General features: G+C 37.7%; 1 protein-coding gene across 1 annotated transcript; it reads left to right on the top strand.

The window, feature by feature from the left end:
* The first annotated feature begins 4,039 nt into the window (after positions 1 to 4,039).
* On the top strand, positions 4,040 to 21,245 carry ankrd10b (ankyrin repeat domain 10b). Its single transcript, XM_080038365.1, has 6 exons — positions 4,040 to 4,382; positions 5,266 to 5,418; positions 6,385 to 6,476; positions 16,129 to 16,397; positions 18,340 to 18,444; positions 20,621 to 21,245. Exons 1-6 carry the CDS (start codon positions 4,182 to 4,184, stop codon positions 20,851 to 20,853), a joined length of 1,053 nt encoding a protein of 350 aa, XP_079894491.1. The 5' UTR covers positions 4,040 to 4,181; the 3' UTR covers positions 20,854 to 21,245.
* Positions 21,246 to 21,543: the final 298 nt, after the last annotated feature.

Raw genomic sequence — 21,543 nt, 5'->3', positions numbered from 1 at the left:
AGAATTATTTGACACTCAGCAGAACTGAATGTGATATGATCACCAAAGAGCTTCAGCTTTATCTTCAATCTATAAGCAATTCTTACCCACGCTGCCTCCCCGCTTTTTCTAAAGACCATATGGTGTCACTGGCACTCAAACAGGCAAGATGAACTGGAAATGACAGGAATAAAAACCGAATAATATCTTTGCTTGTTTAACTCAACTGGAGTCCTACTGGTTGAATAATAGGTGAAAGTGTATTTGCAAGATGTACAATCAGGAAAGTTTGCTGTGTTCTCTTAGGTGTGATTGTATTGTGCTACAAATCTGTACTTCGTTTGGTTTAAAATGCTAATTTTACTTATTTGACTTCCCTAATGTGCTTCCAAACTTTTTCAGGAGAGTGTGCAAACTACTGTCTGGCATTAATCACATTTTATGATATGAGTGTGGGCAATGCAAAAGACACTCTGCCCTCGTTATTGTACCACAATATCCTCAAGTACAGTTTTTTATATCAAACTCAATTCAACTCCATTCAACTCAATTCAATTCAATTCAATTCAATTCAATTCAATAGATTTTATTGGCATGACATTTGATGTTGCCAAAGCAAAAAAACAAAACAACACTACTACTCAACAGAACAGAACTGATAAAGAAACAGACAAAGGAAATAACACACACACACACACACACACACACACACACACACACACACACACACACACACAAAATGAATTAAGTCAAATTAAAGTTAAGTCACTTAGGGAACATTACCCACGCCTGACCCAATAACACTGCAAACAGTGAAACCATTCTATTACAGTTTAACTAGAGTCAAAGCAGGACATTCATGGATATGTAATGAGACATTCAGTCAATGCTGGGTGCTCTATAATGAGCATTATAAATATTGGATCTCACAATTTACCTTTCCTTTAATTAATAGTAAACACAGGCCAATAATGCTTCATAGTTGTTTTGCTAGTGATGAAAATATTTTTGTATCAGCAGTGGAAAGACTAAATGAAGGCTGACTATAAGGTTTTATATGGTTAAAGTGCCCTCCAAGGGGTAAAGAGAGAAATACATAGGCCTATGTAACGTCCTTAATCCATCTACTGATTTTAAATAGGTTTTTAGCAGGTAATGTGCTCACAAGATAAGGTACACTCAAAGCAGACAGTATGCAGACTAAATATGTTTGTATTTTTTGTTAAAAAATGACCCCTGCCCCTCAACATACCCATGCATACAGTTGTCAAATAAAAATAAATAATGACCCAGATGTCACTTGTTGAAGAGAGGTGGAGGCCTTAGGGAGGAAAAGGGTCATTAGGTGCCAGCCAGGTCATGTTGAATGATTGGCCCCTGAAGTGGAGCATGACATCATCACAGTGATATCAGTATGATGCACTTTGTACAGGTTCATTAAAATTCTCTTCATTCCAATGCCTTTTCTCACAACAGAAGGCAGCTGTGCAGCTTGCCCAATGCATGCTGGGATGGGCACCCAGCCCACTGTGATCCACCCCCACTGAATAAGCTGGTATAGAAAAATGGACGGATTGATAATTAGCCCTTTGAGGCCACAAAACAGGTCATGGGCAACTGTGTCTGCAGATAACTGATTATTCCACATTTACCACTGATGCTGCTAATAATATTGATGACAATGATAATAATTATTATAAGGCTACGTCTGCTTCCTTCCTCCATGTAGCAGAAAAATCAATTCATGGCACTGAAACCACGAAAATACAAACGTCATGGCCTCATATGTTGCGTCAGAGTTGGTCTAAAATTAAATGATATTGACCGGTATTGAACCATTATTGGATTCGTATGATTTAGAAGGCTTACTGTGGTCAATATCTCCCTCTAGTGTACAGAAATAATACTTCACCATTATAACAGTTCTGAGTGCCAGTACATTTTGTCTTTAGATAGATTATGTCCAGTGTGGTCTTTCCTTACTCGTGGTTATCCATTTCTTGTTGTTCACTGCCATCTTGTGGTAAAATATAAATTTAACACTTAGGCCTGTTACTGGCATTTCCTAAGTAAATCTTTTTTCAATAGTGCAGGAGCTAAAATGTATGAATATAATAATAAAAAAAATTATATAATAAAACATAATTCTGTGCTAAGTTATAGTATAGTATAATAATGTATCAGTGGGCTTGGCTATATACATATTGTCTAGACACATGCATTTAAATGTATCTATAATAATAATAATAACTAGAACTGCAAGCAGTTGTGAACGGGGGCCAAGCCTCCCACGTGACTCGGGATCGGGCGTCGTCGTCCGCGGCGCCGGCCCCTCGCTTCACGGAATCCGGAGATGTAAAGTTTTTTAATGTGCGATGTTCGGTGTGGGAGTTATAGCCCCAAACGCGTTTTCTTTGCTTTTTGTGGTTTTGGCGCCCCCTATGGATGACATTCGCAAAACTACGTTAGATAGAAAGATGCTGCTCAATGTACCAAACAAGTGGATGTCAAGTTTTTGAATGTGCGATGTTCGGTTGGGGAGTTATAGCAAAATCAAATTGTCATCCTCTCCATTGTAAAGACACTTTTTTGAATTTTCCCATTTTCCCGCCTAAAGACTTAGAAAATGGCGAAAACAGGCAAAAAAATTGAAAAACTATTTTTTTTAATAAGTCCGGCCCACATAGAAATTTCTAGCCCATATTTTTTCCATAGGCTCAGGTATGCCCCATGATAGTCTCCCTTCAGTTTCAAGAAAATCCCCTTTTTTTTTTTTTTTAAGGAATTTTCGCGAATCTTTCAAGCGCTACTGTTTGGTCTTCCGATGGTCGTAGAAAAACTATTTGACCCACTTTTGCTCGTGGGAGTCAGGAGAGCGTAATGCTTTTGGTTTCGTCCAAATCGGGCGAAAACTGTAGGAGGAGTATGTTTTGGTGACTGACACAGTTTTTGCGACGTAGAAAAATATTTATCCTATCGCAAATGGGCGTGGCCTATCTCAAAAGATGCAGCTGACTTGTGGGCATCTGTGGATATAAAGGTTTTGACTGTCGGCCTTTCGGTGCGGAAGTTATAGCCCAAAACGCCTTTTCCTTTGTTGTAGCGCCACCTAGTGGCCGGCATGTCTGAATTTTTTTGTATGCTGAGAGACCGGGGGTCTGAACTAGTGATGCAAGTGGCATGTCCCAACCCTTTACGGTTTGGGCTGCAGCACCACTTGTACGTAAGGAATAGGAATAATAATAATAATAATCCCTACAAGAACAATAGGGTTCCCTGCCCCGCAGGGCTTGGGAACCGCGTTGCTCTGCAAAACGCGGTCCCAGCCCTACTCGGGCTTGGCCCCCTAATAATAATAATAATAATAATAATAATAATAATAATAATAATAATAATAATAATAATAATACTAATAATAATAATAATAATAATAATAATAATAATAATATTAATAATAACAACAACATGTACTTCTATTTGAAGTGAACCTTATATGAACCTTAGAAAGAAGTTACAAAGTACTTTACACTAAAACAGAATAATACATGGAGATTACATTTTAAAAATAATTATAATATAGGCGTTATGAAATTTAATTATAATTGTATTAGTTATTTTAATATAATATACAATTGAATAATAGGTAATATTATAATTATTATTACATAGTTACAACAAATGCTATCAGTTAAGAAGAGGCCATAAGATAACAATCATCTGAAAGAGGATACTGAGTTGGAAATACAGTAAACACTGTGATGTGTACAGGCATTAAAACGAGAGTGGGTATTGCGAAAAATAAAGGAGCAAACAAAAAGGAGGGGGTTTGTTTTAGTGATTCTATGGTCAGGACATTAACCTGGATAGAGGAATATACTTGAGCGGAAATCGGACGCTGCAGGGTAAACTCAACTAACTCCAGGAGATGGCAGTAGACCTCAAAGAAAAAAGGAAAAAAAAGGTCGGGAATGTGAACTCCATCCCACGTTTTGCAGCATCCTCGGCGTTTCTCAAGTTTCACTCCGGCGCGTGCTCTGCCCTGCCTGCTTTGTGTTGTCAGGCAGAAATACACTAGCAGCTAGGGTGGCGCGTGTCCTGAACCACAGGCACTCCATCAGCGAATTAAACAAAGCCGCCCAATACCAAACGGACATTTCGTTCTTTAAGTAGTCGGGTATCCTTTCGCGCCGATTTTTCCAACAATGTCGGTTGGAGTAGTGGACTCTGGTTTCTCGAGTGAGGAGGTATTGAACAGCCGCTTCCCTATGCATCGCGCGTGCAGGGACGGGGATGTCGGCGCCTTGTGCGCCCTCCTTCAGTGCATCTCAAACCCGGCTGACCTGGCGGCGGAGGACACCTTCTACGGCTGGACGCCCATACACTGGGCCGCTCACTTCGGAAAGGTAGCTCGCTAGCTAGGGCCCTTTGTTTGACGGGCCTTTTTTTTAAAAATCTCTTTCTTTGTGGAAAATGTTGCTAAATTTGTTTCCAGAAGGAGTGTCGACGCTTCCCTCGTCTCGGCCATTTCCTGATGTTCGTCTCAATGAAAAGCAGCCATCGTTAACTGGAGGCCCACAATAAACTGTAAACGTTACATTGATGCTGCTTTATACAGTCTCTATTTCGCTGTTTATAGTTAGCGGATTTTTTTTAAATGTACCGACAAAGCCAGGCTATGTTACATTTAAGTTACATTTAGTTTACACGAGGAAGGTTTTGTGTGCTAAAATGTAACATTACATTAAAGTAAAATGTTTTTAAAACCGGGCAACATTTGAACACAAACATGATGTTTTGCACAGTTATTCATTTTCAGTTTACTTTTATGTTTTTCCAAAAAATGTAGGCCTATTGGAAATGTTGGGCTGATAGAACTTCAAAGACAACGTTTCGTTTGTTACTAACCGTAACATGGCCACTCCCCTCTCTTCACTCTCGTGTTAGGGTTTGTTTTACACCAACGACACAGTGGAAAGGGCGGGCATGTATGCTCAGTTTTCACAGACTTTGGATTCATGCCCAAAGCAAGAAGCAATGAAAAAACTTGGAGCAGCCAAGCCACTTTATAATGTTGAATTTTTTCCTTCTGAGCAGCCACCACACTGCACCTGTCCATACTTGTCGAAAAAGCACTGAATTAATGAATGAATCACTGATTTTTTTTACAATCTGTCTTGACTTTCTTTGCATTGCCTTTTCTTTCTTTCTTTCTTTCTTTCTTTCTTTCTTTCTTTCTTTCTTTCTTTCTTTCTTTCTTTCTTTCTTTCTTTCTTTCTTTCTTAACAGCTGGAGTGTGTGGTGCGTCTGGTCCAGGTGGGCTGTGGTGTGAATGCAGTGACCTCCAGGTTTGCACAGACACCCACTCACATCGCTGCATTTGGGGGCCACCCTGAGTGCTTGTTATGGCTACTCCAAGCTGGTGCAGATATTAACAGACAGGTATGACATCACATGCACACTTGGCGGGAAATTGAACAGTTCAGTTTGGCATTTTTAAAAGCACCCAACCTGTCAGTTAGTTTAAAGTAACTTTTATGTTTGGTGTCCATGGGCAAGACACTGAACCTTAAATTGCTCCCGATAGTTAGTTTGCACCCTGCGTTGTGATAGCTGCTGCTATCACTGTATGAATGTGTGCTCCAGTTGTAAGTTGCTTTGGATAAAAGTGTCTGCTAAATGACATGTAATGTAGAGCAGAGCAGTGTATGAGGTTGAGCTCAGACTGATCCCATCAAGAAGGATCACTCTAAGTGGGGTTATGCCCCTCTCAGCATGCTACTTACTCCTCCACCTGTCTTCTATTCCGTTTATTTTTAGTTAACATTTTCGCGGCATGTCTTTTCCTCTTTATGTTTTTACATAGACTCATGTGTTGGGGCTATATTTTATGTCCTGCTGGGCTGCCGAGAGAAATCCGATTAGTAGGTCACCATGACATAACGGGCTGTCGTCATCATGAAACGCACTTCTAACAAATGCCTTTTGAATTTGCTGTGCATATGCTGGGGAAAGCGACTTTGGAAATTCTAGCATTTGTGACCTCACCTCTTTTGGTTTCGTAATATTTTGGCAGCGCTGGTGTTGGACAGCTCAGGGTTTTAGCACAACTCACATTACATTGTGGGTAGAGACTGATGTTTTTTTCTCTTCCATCTACACCCTCTTAATTAATGTGTAACTATAAATGTGTGTGGGCGGTGGTGAATTCTCGTGAAAAGTTCAAGCTGTGCCCTGCAGTTACACCGCCTTATCTTTCCTAGATTCTGTTTTCTAACAGGCAGTTAGGGGAAGGGAGGGTATATTTGATTTTGATTAAAAACATTCTCATATATATATATTTAGTATCTGAGTCTACAGTTCTACATGCTTTCCTGTTTGTAACTGCAGCCTTTTGTCATTACTCAGGACTATGTGGGCGAGACGCCCATCCACAAGGCTGCTCGTGCGGGCAGTCTGGAGTGTATCAACGCTCTCTTGATTCAGGGAGCGAAAGCTGAGTAAGTCCTGTGATCAGATCTGTGTCTTCATTTCTTTCCCTCTGTTCTATCCAACATCTTCAGTTACACCTTTACAAGGGATCACCACCAAATTCAAAATAGAGTTTTGCAAAAACAAAAGTCAGAAAGTCTGCAAGTTAACTTTACATGTCTTTAACTTTACAGTTGGATAGAAGAAATATAAATTTATGAAAAATGCATTTTCAAGTATGTATCAATTTGTGAATTAGAGCTTATAGTATGGCTGTCCGATACATACTAAGCCAAAAGAAGCTGCTCTATTTAAATGGAACAATACACACAATTGGTTTAGGCAGTATACTGTATAACTGCTAACAGTGCTGGACATTTTGTTAAAATATGAGCACAGAGTGCATAATACAGTTTTTAACTATCCATACAACATAACAATACCATCTCCTTTTGTAATGCGTTTCTGGTGTTAAAATTGTAAAAAAAAAGTTATGTTCATATTTCTTCCTTCAGCAGCATTTGATTAATTAATAAATTGCTGTTTATTATTCAACAGCGAGGACTTTAAAAATTGACCTTACTTTATTTTCTTATTATTTAAAAAAATAAATTTATTTAAAAATGCTTATGTTAACAAGGAAAAAAAGACATGTCGATTCTTCAATCACTCGAGCTTAAAACTGTTTGATGAGATGTGTTTAATTAATATCAATAGAATTGGTGGTGTTCCCTTGAAAATGTTACACATTTTGTTAATCCCTGAAATTGTTGTTTATCATTGCAACAATTCACATTAAGTTGCCCTCTGTATGTAATAAATTAGCAAAGACTTATTGGGTTCATATAGAATTATTTATACATGCATTTCAATTACATTCAGCAGACACATAAATATTATTTTGAGATTTGAGGACATCATAATAATACCCTCATGACATAATAATAGCAGATAATTAACCCGGCTGTGTGCCTTGACATTAAATAACAGCTCAGCAAATCAAACATAATTATTATTGTACATGAGGACAACTTAATGTAGAGATTTATAAACTGTTCTTAGCCTAGCAGCCATATTGCATGATCTCTGTTAAGTCTAAAGTGTGTTTTTGTTTGTTAACATTTGTTTTGGTTATTGTCTTACATACACAGCTTGACTGGATGACCAAATGCACATTAAAGCCCTTTTACTGTCAGTATGCAAAGGCTTTGCTTTGCTTGCATAGAATGAAAATGCTTAAATCATACATTGTTGGTTATGTACTACATTTATTTTACATTTATTTTTAGAAGACTGCACAAGAACTGATGGATACAATTTCCTAGTTTTGATGAGAATTTAGCTGTCCTGTCATTTCTCTCAACATTCGACCAAAAAGATACAAAAAGTGGAAAATGAATAATAAGATATGGACTTAAGTTTTCAAAGTTAACCAGCCCAAACCAGCCTGATCCTTATGAAAATATGGAGGTGAATAAATAATGTCTCACTTGTCTTGTCTAGCACACCTTCTAGCTGGAAACTGCTTTTCCATTTATAGAATGCATTGTTATTGTCGGTGCACCTGAGGAATGCCGCTTGAACACACGCATAACTGACAAAACCCATCTTTCCTGTTTTTTAAATTTAGATTGGGGATTGTAACAATTATAAATAATTGTTACACTTTTCTTTTTGTTGCCTTGCACGTCACAACAGTCATGTACGTCAGTCAACTCTATTAACTGAGCAAACAGTTCATCTACTGCCAGAATAAGTTTTTCAAGAAGGCAAATTTTACTAAATGAGCTGCTATCAAACGTTGGCGTTAGCGTAAACAGAATATATGATATTCCAGGAAGCTTACATTAAACATTTAAACATATTTTACCAAACATTCCAATTTAAATAACACATTAGTCAGTTAAACTTTCTCAGCTGAACTATAACTTGCATTTTAATTTTTTTGCAACAAGCTGTATGCCTTTTTTCTAGAACTATTGACTTCCAGAGACCCAAAGCAACCAGGGACTTTGTAGATGCACTGTTTATAGCCTGTAATCTTTGTATGTTTTTGTCCTGTCATCAGACAAAATGGTCCAATGTAGTCTTTATAATCAGAGCTCAGGAAATTATTTCAATCGAAATAGATATTTTAAAGAAATATTAGCTTTATTTATTACACACTAGTTATAATGAAGAGAAAAGGCATTTGTATTTGACATTATCGTATTATTATTAATGTTGACTCTGGGCCTCCAGTTAAACTGGTTTAAATAAAGACGGCACAATGATAACACAGCATGTAAAGGTTGTTGAAGCACAAATTTACAATGTCTTACTTGGAGTTTTTTTAATAGTAATTTCGTGACCCTACTGTCACAATAAGCAAACTGAAAATAAAAGAATTACAAACATTTATCATTTTTATGTAGGGTTGTTGATCCTGTTGATAGCTGAGACAAATTGAATTGTCCTAGTCACACTGTAAACCAAGATTCTTGAGAACCTGATGCAAATTGAAATTCTAGTTATTGAGTTGTATAAATAAAAATAACTTGACCGAATTTGCTTTATATTTTTAGTTGAACTTTTATTTTCCATGATTATGAAACCCCTGGTTGATTTGGGTTTTCCAACAATTTAAGTCCTCTCATGCAGACATGTGTAACAAATGCTGAATTTCTTGTTGAGGTCTTGTAATGTGCATTTGGTTATCAGCTGATGAGTAATGTTTATGATGAAAATGAAATGTGATTTTCCCCCCTACAGATAACTGCTATTTCATTAAGTTTAGTTTAGTACCAAGTCATTTTTTTATTATCACACACAAATCTAGTGGGGAACGACTGGGAGGGAAACTTAAGCACATGAGGTGGGAATGAGGCTCATGACAAAATCAAGTCAGAAAATTAAGTTGGTTGTAGTCTGTTACCAATAACGTTTATGATATACACTTGTATTTTCTTCTAATACAAATAAAGGGTCAGGCTAGAAAAAAAACAGCATAATCTAAATCTATATTCTAAAACAAAAGTGTGTGTCTAAGTGTGTCTATGGAAGAAAAACTAAATATAATCAGATGCATAAAAGAATGGACACTTTTATATGGAAAGAAGATGCCACTTTTATTATTTATTTGTTTATATGCTGTATACTGTGTTGCAATGTAATAGATGTGGAATTGTATGTTATGAAAGATTTTTTTTTAATGTTCTTTTACCTTAGTCATGTGTAATTACTATACATTTGAAATGTTTTTAGTAGTAGTGTAAGTGCAAGACAAATGCATACAAACCTGGTAGTAATCAAGTACAAACTAGGATGAACATTTACTTTTCAGTGGTAACCTATTTTTTTAATTAAAGTTATATTTAAGCAAGTAAGCAATTTATACATGGACAAATACAGAATTGTAACCCTATACCCACTATTACATTTTTAATTGATCTTTAATTAAATTTAACGTTTTTCCTTCAATCCAGATTCAAACTTGGTTCAATCTTATCTGTTTTCTGTCATTTTCCTCAAACGTGTGGATTTCACTCAGTTGATATCCGTAACTACATTTATTCAACAATAACACTTACCCATAGCAGTTAAACCAGCTGCATTGTAATAAATGCAATTACAAAGGCACTACAGCTTCTTTCGGACAAGTATTTGACACAAATACACTTCAATGGAGTTAACTCAAGTAAACCACATATCAGTGTTACCAAATTAAAACCAATGCCTCCTTGTCCTAACACTTACTACAAAAAGGCTTAAAATAAAATCTTCAACGGTGATGCTAATTTCTTGTGAAATACATGAACGTGTAATGCACCTGGACACATCCTCAGTGATGTCAGGTCATTGGGTGTTTTGTGTCTTTAAACTATCAGATACCCTCACCCAGGCGACCCCTGCTTTTGTCCTGGTAGCAATATCCTCTCTCCTGATCCACAGCCACCTTGATTCAACTTCTGCTTCCTCGGTGGCCAACTTAATGGCTCTTGCCCCTGTGATGCCCAGCATGTTTTAGGGCCTGCAGAGGGACTGGCCAGCGATACCTCTGCACCCAACATCTATGGGTTCTCACCTTGTTCGCCACCTTTAGCTTCGGCACTCCTCCAGCTTGCCATACTTAGCCTACTTCCTCTTGTTGGCCTCCTTGATTCTGCCCCCTCCAAGGTACAGTGAGCTCAAAGAGGATGACCTGCTTGAAGGCTTCTGAGATCGGCACCATTTCTGGCCTCATTGTTGTTGTGGCAACAGATTCTGTGAACTTCAGTAATTTCCCCAGGTCAACTTTCAGCTGTTGCTAACAGGCCTGAGGAGGTGGTCCTTGCAGCTGCTATATACTTCTCCCCTGCCCTGATGAAAGCGATGGTCTTCTTCACATGGAGCGATCGCACTTGCTGATCCAGATGGTGTCTGCTATCGCCTGTAGGACTTGGTCATGGCGCCAGCGGTAGCGCCCCTCGCCCAGGGCTTTCAGGCAGCAGCTGAGGATGTGCTCCAGGGTCCTTCTCTTCAGGCACCGATGGCTAGCTGGTGACTCCACCTTCACCCAGCAAAACAGGTTGGATGGGCACGATAGCACATCATAGACAGCCTGGATTAAGAATTTAATTTGATGTGGCTCGGCTTTCCAAATCTCCAGCCATGAGACTTTGCGCTCCACCGCTTGCTCCCATCTTTTCCAGGCCCCCTGCTGCCATTATAACATATTTATTGCTTCACACAGGATTTGCTGCATCACATTGATGAAATGGTACTGAACTTTTTGTCAGAAATATTTAAATCCTTTTATGCCCGACTTTTATGTTGTTGCTAAAAACCTCCTTGTTCACCATGTTGATTACCTTTGCGAAGATTCTTGAGTAAGGGGTCCTTGTCTTCTGATCAAACACTTGCGGCACCTCATATCTTCTGCTCCTTGCCATAGTGTGCCTTAAGAAGAGGAAATAATGAGTCTCACTTCACGAATAGGCTTTTCCTGGCCTTCTTTGCACGGCGTTGTCAGTCTTTTTTCATGTTTGGAAAAAAAAGTGGCGGAGGTTAAAGGTGAGAAGAAACCATGCTGACATCTGAATCATTAGGCAAGACAGCAATTCACTGAACTCTCACAATCTGTCCACATCTCTGATTTTAAGACACTCGGTTGGATGGAATGGCTGCCAAAGGAGAAGCTAATCGGTTCTGAACACAGTCGCTACAACTAATGGCCACAGACGATCAATTATAGCCCTACAGTCATTTGATGGCTTTAGTCACGGGCCTCATACCTCTTTTCTTTTTGAAGGAATCTTAAGCATTCACTCCGAGGCTTAGATACATTTTCATGAAACATTATCTACGCAGAACTGTCAATGATTTCAATCAACTGGAACTTAAAAATGTTTCTCTTCGGTTGGTATCACGTTGTTGGATATATATTTTGCTGCTTTGGCCCAATGACCTGTGTCCTTTGCATTAATACCCCTATATTCACACACAGGAATTTCTTGCACGTTTCCACTGGAGAGCCCCTGCTTTCGGTCGATGGAATGTCTCATCTTTTGTTCCATTGCAAAAATAAGAATAACTTTTACATTTGGAGACCCAAGTCCTACAGCTAAATTGCTTTACTTAAGTTGGACTGGAAAACTATTTTGGTCTTACCCAGCTTTTATGAAGGAACTGGTCTCCTTTGCCCACGTCTTATCGCCTCTGTTTAATCCTACTCACACAACATTCTCATGTTGAAATCAATGTTCATGGTTCTTGTATCTAAATAAATGTGACAACATGACAAGTTAAAGAATTACATTTGAGGAATTCTTTCCTTGATAATACTATAAATATGAATAAAATGTATTTCATTCAATAGGACAAATATAGCTAACTAACAACTTAATAAAAAGTCAAAAATATCTAAACATTAGATACTTTTGATATATTTTATAACAAGCCATTTAAATGTAATCTAGATGGGGTAAAACAATCTTATACATAAATAAATAAATCTAAGGTTTTAATGTTTCATCAATAGAAAGAGGTTTTTATTGTTTGTCATGAGCCTCAAAGGGTTAAGGTGGTCCATTAGTGAGCAAGCTAGCAGCAGGTAGGAAAGTGCTTAGAGGCTGCCAGTGACTAGAGTAGTGCCGTGTCAGAGGCTTAGAGCACCTGAGTGAGATGGGTTGGATTTGCATAGCACCATGTACTGAACTGTGTAATGCTAACAATCATCCTGTTCACTGTCATTTCACTGTACCAAATATTTTCCTTCATACACAGAAATGTTTTATTTTGTATGTCACAGTATTAACCCTATATAATATCATAGTCTGTTTTGACATCTAATCTTTGTCACCTTTTTCTTTATGAAAGTGACAAGTTACAAAAAAAAGTTTTCTATACTGTTAACAGAAACGGAACCGTACGTCTTAATGTTTTGCAGCCATTGAATTGGAAATGACTTGGTTTTTTCAAGTAATCCTAGAAAGGGGGAGAATAGACACTGCTGAGTCTGCCCCGTTCCCTGGGATAGCCGCACTGTTGTGGCATTGAGTGTTCTCACTATCGCTTCCTATCTACACACTGGCAAACTGTTGAGGTATTTCTTGCGGTGATTGGTTTTAATGCTAGGTTTTTATGAATCAAAACTAAAGTTTTAGACCTGCATGCTTTGCTTATTATCCATGATTGTTCCTGTATCTAGTCTTTTGTTTTTATTTTATGATTTTGTTCTTGATTTTGTGAACTAACCATAGGAGCCCTTTTTATATGGAAAGGTTTAATCACGTGAGTCCCATGTCAACATGTAGCATGATGATAGGCTGCCTCTGGAAGGTTAGACGATAGTTAGAGAAGATACATATTGTGTGCTTAGGACCGAAAAGCAAAGCATACCAGGCATTTACAAAGAATTAACGCTTCCTTTTTACATTTCCTTACCAAAACTTGAGTTAATAAATATACACTTTTATCCATTTATTTGGAATCCATAATTATTGTAGATGTCAGGTCTCACTAAAGGAATACTTATTAGTAAACTCAATAATCCTAGGGCTAAGGACCAATACAATTGGCAGTTAAGCTATATAATTGTATAAAGTTTAATGAGAGAATTGGGATTTACTTATGAATTGTAGCGGGAGTAAAAAAAAATCTGAAATATTGATTAATTTGACTACCAATCAGTTATTTGAAATGGCCCGGACACTGGGCGTCCCATTGCTGATTAGTCCAGCGCGTCTTTTTGTGTATTCAAAAACGTTCCCTAACATCTGCTGTTAAAGCCACAGCACTTGAAACCCTCGATTCTTATTGGTCCAACCCCTAGAAATTCTGTGGGAGTCCAAAATTGAAAAAGAACAAAAGAAGAGTATCAAACATTAAAGGTTTGAAAAAACTTACTGGAAGCCATAGTTAAAGAGGTGGAAAGGTTTGCGGATTTAATCTGAGGTCAGCACATATGTGTTTTCAAAGGCTGTAGTCTAAACCACTTGACTTCCTTTCACAACAAGTATGATTATATAATATGATTTTAATTTGTTTTGCTTAGACTTATGTTTTAATGTATTAATACCTCTAATCCATACTCATTTGCTCAGGGACCATTTCTGTTCAGAGAGAAATGTTGGTTGTTGGAGAATTAAATTGTTGAATTGACTGAGGTTAAAACAGCCGTTAATGCCATTCAAAAAGTAGAATTCTTATTCCTGAGTGAGACCAAACCATCTACTTTATTAAAAAAAATGGTTTTGGATGTAAATACTATTTGTACAAAAAATATTTTGGAAGCGTTAATTCTGAAGGGGACGGGAAATGTTCAACAAGTTATTGTGTGATTTTAATTTTTTTGTATCAAGCATAAATTATTTTGTAAAATGTCTTTCATGTTCACTAGTTCTTGAAATGTTTCTTTTTTGCCCAACTGTTTAGATAAATGCAGAGAGAAGAATTTCTAAGCAAAATAAATGACAAATAGTAGCTGTGTCTGTTTTAAATTCTGCATCATTGTGTGGAAGTCAATGTCACTTGGTTTTAACAGTGAATTGTTCAACAAAATACAGTAGCATAAACCTTGTTCATTCAGTGTCCAATTAAGCCATTTTCTTATAAATAAATAAACATGGTAAATTATCTGTTGGACTATGTTTATACAACAGCCTACAGATGTGGAAGTTTTCATTTTTTCTGTTATGTTTTTAATATTCAGTACAAGCTACAAGTCCTAATTCTTTGACAAAGAGATGACTGTTTGCTAAAACTCATTTTGCCGTGCGATGACATTTAGGCACAGAACAAGTGCAGTATTGTTGTTTAATTGGCCAATGGATAGGAGAGAAATTCCCATCATTAGGCTGAAAGACCCCGATTGGTCAGGGATAGAGATTCGGTACATTTGTTCCAGCATGTTAATTTCATGAGCTGGAGAAAATCGGTAGTTACATTCAGCAATTTATTTATTTAAAAACGGCAGCAACAATATAAAGTTAACAGTTTATTGTTAATTGATTATTAAAATATTATAAATTAATTGGATTGATAATCTATTTATCTGTTGTGTTTTTTATTTATTTTTCAGTCACATTGCTTCCACATTTGAGTGCCATGTGCACATCTGAAAATTGAAAAGCTATGACACAGCACTGTTTGCTCATTCATCATTGCTCTCCAAGAATCACGTAATTCCTGCTGCAACTGGATATGATTAACACAAGTGTTCGCAGTGCAAAGACTCTATTTGGGGTTATGAATGGGTGCCTTCTTAAGAGTATTACAGCCTTTTCTCTTTTCTTTCATTCTCTTCTCTTTTTCTATCTTTTCTCAAAGAAGATGAAGACGGTTCCTTTGAAACTTCAACTTCCCAAAAGGAGATGTCTGATTTGCTGTTGCTTGAATGTCACAGTTTTTCCTTGTTCCATTCTCCCTCGTCAGCACGGATTTTATAGTTTCCTTTTGATGATACAACTTCTACATCCTTGCTTCCTTTGGATGATAAACTACTATCGGCTATTTTCCATCTTAGCATCCCACTTAACACACACTTGTCATATTCAGTTGACAATCATGTGGACAGGCTCTTTTTTATGCTTAAATTTGGAACATATTTCTTTGTTGGATGGAATTAGCATTAAAGAAGCCCTTGAGCAGTACCACTTTTGGAATATGGGATGACCGCAACCTTTCACCTTTTAAAGAATCTTCCTTGGTGTTCCACTTGTCCTGCAGAAAAGACGAAGCTCTCCACATAACATGAAGACATTTCCCATTGGATTCAGAGCATCCTTTGATATCAATATCTCCATTATCCTGGTTAGTTTGTCAGATTATTTCAGGTTCTCGTTAAACTGGTGCATAACTTCAGTTGTCTTAATCATGTCCTTTTGCAGCAGACATGTTTCCCAATTTATTTGGAAACTGTCAATATATAAGTTCTATGGAAGATGAAAATGATCCTAAATGATCAGTCGTCATCTCTCATGTGGATGACGAAGAGGATGTGAGAGGGTAGAGCAGGACAGACAATTTCTATACATCTGTGTATCATATGTGTCTGTCTGTGTGTGTGTGTGTGTGTGTGTGTGTGTGTGTGAGTTTTTACTTAGAGTGTGTTTGTTTGTATGTGTGTGTGTGAGAGAGCTTGGGTGTGTCTTGTTTTGTTTTTTACTTGTCAATCAAATGTACAGTGCTTGTGTGTTAACACTCCTCTTTTCTGTTGTGCAGTATGAGGAATGCCAGTGGGCTGACTGCTGCTGACCTGGCCCACGCCCAGGGATTCCAGGAGTGTGCTGAGGTTCTCTCCAATGCCCAGAACTTCCAACAAAACATGGCTCAGTCCCATCACGGGGCTTTCCTGAATGGCATGACCCAGAATGGGGGCCACTCCGCTCACCCCACTATCCAGAGCCGCAGCTTCTTGAATGGCGTGCCCAACAGAAAGAGGTCATTTGATGGCAATGAAGCAAACCCAGTTAAGAAGGCTAGACCTAACGGTAGGTCACTAAATTGATCACATTTAGTGTAAATTACTTTTTTCCAGGTTAAAAGGAAAAATGGTATCCGTATGCTCCAGCTTGACCATCTATCATCTTACACAAGACTGATGCATGTGGGATCTGTCTGTATACTAGGGGTGTGCGGAGACGTCATTATCTGTATCTGTATCTGTTCAACCAAAAAAATTATCTGTAGGCTATCTGTATCTGTATCCGGATACACAGCAAGAAGTGGGCGTGGCGTATACCCAAAGTTTCTTTTACATTAGCCTACATTAAAGGAAGTCGCACCTAAATTGATTTTCTAAACTAATATTCATTGTCAATGCAATTGTTGTCCCTTCAAAGCATCATATTGATGTAATTTTGACATATAAGTAAAAAAGTCAGATATATTTTTACCTTTTCATCTCTCTCTTCTTTGTTCTCAGAATACGAAGAAATTCAGGGAACGAAAATATTGATAAATAACAGGCAAAATCTGTGCATAGGCTACTCACTGTTAGTAAATGAGGGCCAGTGTTTTACTTTTAACTTAACTAACTGGGGGAAATACAGCTGTATTTCATGATTTTTTTTAATTATCTCCATCTCTCCCTATCCCCCTTTTTTACATTTGTTTTACTAAACTAAGATTTAGGAACAATCTGTATCAACATATGTGCCAATCTCATAAACCCTAAATAATATCGTAGCCTTTCCCACAAAGCCATATGTGATTTTAATGTGTCAAGTTTGCACTTTCCAATTTTATTGTATGGGTCCTGAAGAAGGCCTAAGCGTATACGCATTGATTGACAGCTGAAAAAGTACAGGTCCTAAGCATCAGTTTGATGGAAACGTTGTGATGTTTGAAAGAGTTTAAGCAGTAGGCCTAGTGAATGTAAATACATCGGGGAAGGGCTGACTGTGACTTGGGGTGCAGCATAGGCTATTCCATCGGTTCGGTTCGTCTCTTTTCCGCCACGGCAGCGGGTTACGAGGAAACTCAAATAAAAACGGCAGAGAATGCGACCGGTAGAACCCTCTATTCAAGGGATAGGGCGAACGCACTGCGTTTATCAGTGGATAAAAAGAGAGAGACCGCGGTTCACGGGACGTGCCCGGTCCTTCTCCTGTCCACCGCAGAACAGCTGTTAGTGTTCTACCTGTTGTGTCATTGAGGCGGAACGCGCTGCGTCAATTAAGCGCATAATATATTAAAAAAAAATCCCTGAATAATAACGGGACTATTCGGAAATGATCCGTATCTAACTCATTATCCGTGCTTATCCGAATACATATTCGGATTCGGGCTCATCCCTACTGTATACTATCATATAAAAAGGGTAAGGGCTATATGTAGTCCTGACCAGTCTGTTCTTGATTGATTGATTCTTAATGTTCCTGTTACTGTGAAACTATAGTATGACAATACCCTTGTGAAGAGATTTTTGGAACTTTGACTTTAAATAGTAGTTTCTTTGAAAGTGCACTTTGCAGTTTCAGGAGAGGGGTACTTGTTTACAGAGCCCATTTTCTCTACATATAATTCTTAGTATTTAATGATTATATCACCATGAATCAAAACGCATTGTTTTGGCGCACCTGGAACCAAATGTAAAACTGGAATATTATTGTACAAAACGGTGGGTCACTGCTGCTGTAAACAACAACATTTCAGTAAGCTTTCTAACTTCAAACAGTGTTTCTAGGATCAAATTTTACAGAGGGAATTATTTTATTTAGTTATGAGAATAAACATTAGAACATGTTCACATCAATACATTTCTTTATTAGAGATTTTAGCCACTGGAAAAAATTATATTTTAGCAAAATCTAGTGAAGTGTTAATTTTTGAAAAGCAGAAATGCCTTCCAAATGTACACAGGAACAGCAAGAAATTATTTTCAAACGTCATTCCTAGCTCTATTTTTACGTCTCTTTCGGTCTCTCTTAGGTCTGGGCATGCCACAGTTGCTGAATGGAAACGGGCCACTGGGTGGTGCTGGAGAGGCCCAGATGGAATGCATGAACATGGAGTTGGCAGCAACTGTAACCTCAGGTGGGCCAGGACCCTTTGCATTTGGGATGAATGGGTTTGCACCTCCACAAGGGCCGGGGCGTATGGATCATTGTGAGGACCAGGGGGGAGAGGAAAGGTCTAGCCCTGCAACTAAAGAGCTGGAGGTCATCACAGTGGCATCAATGCAGACACCCTGTCGCTGCACCAACTCCTATGCCTACCTGTAGAGGGTGTGTGTGTGTGTGTGTAGTGGCGCACACTCATTTTCCCATCCGTGCAGTATATCTTTTTGGTTTCGTCTGGCTGTTTATTTTAAATTAACACACGCAAAAAGGAATTGTGGATTTGGTGGTAAGCTACATTTGACAGATGAATAGCCGTGTGTGCTGTACTTTCTACTATTACATGTAACTGATTATACTCGGATGATAAAGGTATTGAGATTCATTTGTTATATTTAATGCAGCCGTCCACTTATACAGATAATTGATTTGTAGTCCATTTTTTGGTTTTATAACAAGGATGAGTTTTGTTTTGCACAATTACATAGCAACATCCTAGATAGCGCAAGAGTATTGGCATTCCTTTCTAACCATTATAAATTGGCTTAGTTATATATATAAAAAAAGTCTTGGTCACTTTTCAAATCATTCTTGTTCATTGCTTGACAACTTGTTCATTGTTGCATAATAGGAAAATGTCATTGGTCACTTTAGTTTCTTTTAGACTTGTGCTCGGATATTTGTGAATTTCAGTATGGATGGATATACATGTGTGATGTTTCATTCCAATTCTATTAAGAAAAATGTTTAAACATGCAGTAAGATAAGTACACACAGGAAATGTATTATCTAAATGCTGATTGTATGTTTTTTTTCTATAAATTTATTTTCCCCCCTGTTGAGGTAAATATATTAAATCAATTGTTCTTTGGTTTTAAGCAGCACTTTGATTGATGCTGTATATAGGAGTGATGGGTGCCTCAGCACTCTTTAATACTCACTGAGGAAATGTTAACTGTTCATGTTAACAGTTACTACGTATTAGCAGGCATTGTTTTGTATTCAATAATCACCTTATGCCAAAGCATATCCCAATTGTGAATGTAGCTTCTGAACTACAAATCATTTCACTTTTTAGCTTTTATGTAGTTTGTACATGTTGTGTGCTAACACATAGTCATGTTCTTGGAATTTAAATATTCTTCTGTTTTCCCTTGCATTAATTTAGGCTATTTGCTCGTTTGAGTCTTGATATATGGTTTGTGTTGACTGAGTGTTAGCAAAGTTTTTTTAGGCAACAAGCGGGGCTTGCACATATTATATAATGAGATATCCAGTCTGATTTTAAAATTGGTAATTGGCCATTTTACAATCAGTAATTATAAATAAACAATATTCCTCAAGAAAGTTTGCATTTATTTGCAAAATGCCTTATTTCTTGAGCTGTATTGAATAGTTGAACGATAATTGAATTTACATTATTTTAAACTTTTTTATAGATACTGGCAAGGGAACTTCTTTCTGTATTTTGTAGTACTATTTCATGTTTTTTTGTTTACATGCAAGAAAGTCTGAGTGTATAGTTCATCACTTTGGAACCTCCAATGCTTGGCACTGAGCAGTTTTAGCTTTGTATTTGATTGTGTGTAATCATTAAATGTTGATGCATTTTATTAATGTGATTGTGGTGGACTTTTCTGTTCTTGGTATATTCTCATGTATCTGTCCCTATGGCATTTCTGATGTGACAACCTCCACTAAATAATTAAATTAACCTCTACTCTGTTAATTATGTATTAGATTATGGCAGGCCAACACGTCTGGAAGATTTAAGTTTATCCTGACTCAAGTCAACAGCATAAATACTGCTGTAGAGACAGAACTGGGTCATTGTGTCATACGGCACTGACAGCATTTGACCGTTTTAGAACGAGGTCTCGGATCAATGCTTGTTTTACATGGGGCATTGGAATTTATTTGGCAATGTATTGACCAATTCCAAGTAATGCAAGGGAAAGCCGAAACACGTTTATACTTTCAATGGAGCCTCATGATGCCTACTAAACCTCTTGGTAGTTTTAAGCTATAGTCATGAGTTGTGCAAAACAAACTCAAACCTATTATTTTTTTGCCTATTTGTGATATTTTAGACAAAGGAAAATGTTCACAAATAAGTTGTATTCATGACCTTTGACGATTTGTCTCATTTTCAGTGGCAGACGATCGACACATTGAGGAGTTTCCCTCAAACTGTCACAATCAACCACAGCTTCCATTTGCAAGTGACCCAGCAGCAGAAATCCTCCATGGCCAGCTCATCTTCAGTGACTTGCCTGAGAATAGCGGCACCGAAGGCAGCCAGGTGGAGCACCAGAAGTCTGTGAAAGCACAGCAGTTCTATGACCATGCCTTCTTCAGCACCATGCTTCTGTACCACGGATCTTAAAGCACATAAGATCTAGCTGACAAGCTGTTCTTATTGTCTGAAGCTCACAATAAGCCTATACAAGCATTAACTTGCCTTAAAGCCATTGAGTGGTCTAGTTATTAATTGAAATTATTTGTCATTGTTTGAAAGGGCAGGCCCGTTGTTGTGGATGGATTGAAACTTGTAACCGAAAGTCAATTAGGAAGTGGATTTTTGTTTTTGTTAAAGAAAAACTGTTTGTTAAGCTTATTATTACAATTTGATGAAGCTGTAAATAGCCGTGTTCTGATAAACTCTAAACGAAGCATCTGTATAGAAGCACTGCCAATACTTACATTTTGTTTCTGTCTTAACCAGTGGGGTGAACCCCCCTTCTTGATGTTAATAAAAACAATGCCAAGTTTGCAAAGTTAAAAGTTTGATAATTTATTTTTGGACCAAATCAAATTGTATAATAAAGCAAACATGCCATCTGCTAATAATATATTATCCATTTTGTTGGCTGCAAAGTAATAAAACGGTTAAGTTTGCCTTAAATTTAATACCGAGTGCCATTTAAAAAAATCTTTAAAAGCCATAAATCTAGCTTGGAACCTGTCTGACCTACAGCTCCATCGAATAAGCGACGCGACCTACATGATTTCTGCACTGCACAAACACCACGTCACTATGACCACGCCCTGTGACAAATGACGTACATAATGAGAA

The sequence above is a fragment of the Ammodytes marinus genome (assembly GCF_949987685.1).
Source record: "Ammodytes marinus genome assembly, chromosome: 12".
In the NCBI taxonomy this organism is placed as follows: domain Eukaryota; kingdom Metazoa; phylum Chordata; class Actinopteri; order Uranoscopiformes; family Ammodytidae; genus Ammodytes; species Ammodytes marinus.
Note: the sequence above shows the minus strand (reverse complement) of the source record. Positions and strands in the feature narration are given on the sequence as shown.

What these genes read in the sequence shown, in the direction of transcription:
- ankrd10b (XM_080038365.1), top strand. Translation starts at nt 4,182, where the DNA reads ATGTCGGTTGGAGTAGTGGACTCTGGTTTCTCGAGTGAGGAGGTATTG. An exon ending in GGGCCGCTCACTTCGGAAAG is followed by an intron (nt 4,383 to 5,265) that starts GTAGCTCGCTAG and finishes CTTTCTTAACAG; the next exon opens with CTGGAGTGTGTGGTGCGTCT. An exon ending in GGCAGCAACTGTAACCTCAG is followed by an intron (nt 18,445 to 20,620) that starts GTGGGCCAGGAC and finishes TCTCATTTTCAG; the next exon opens with TGGCAGACGATCGACACATT.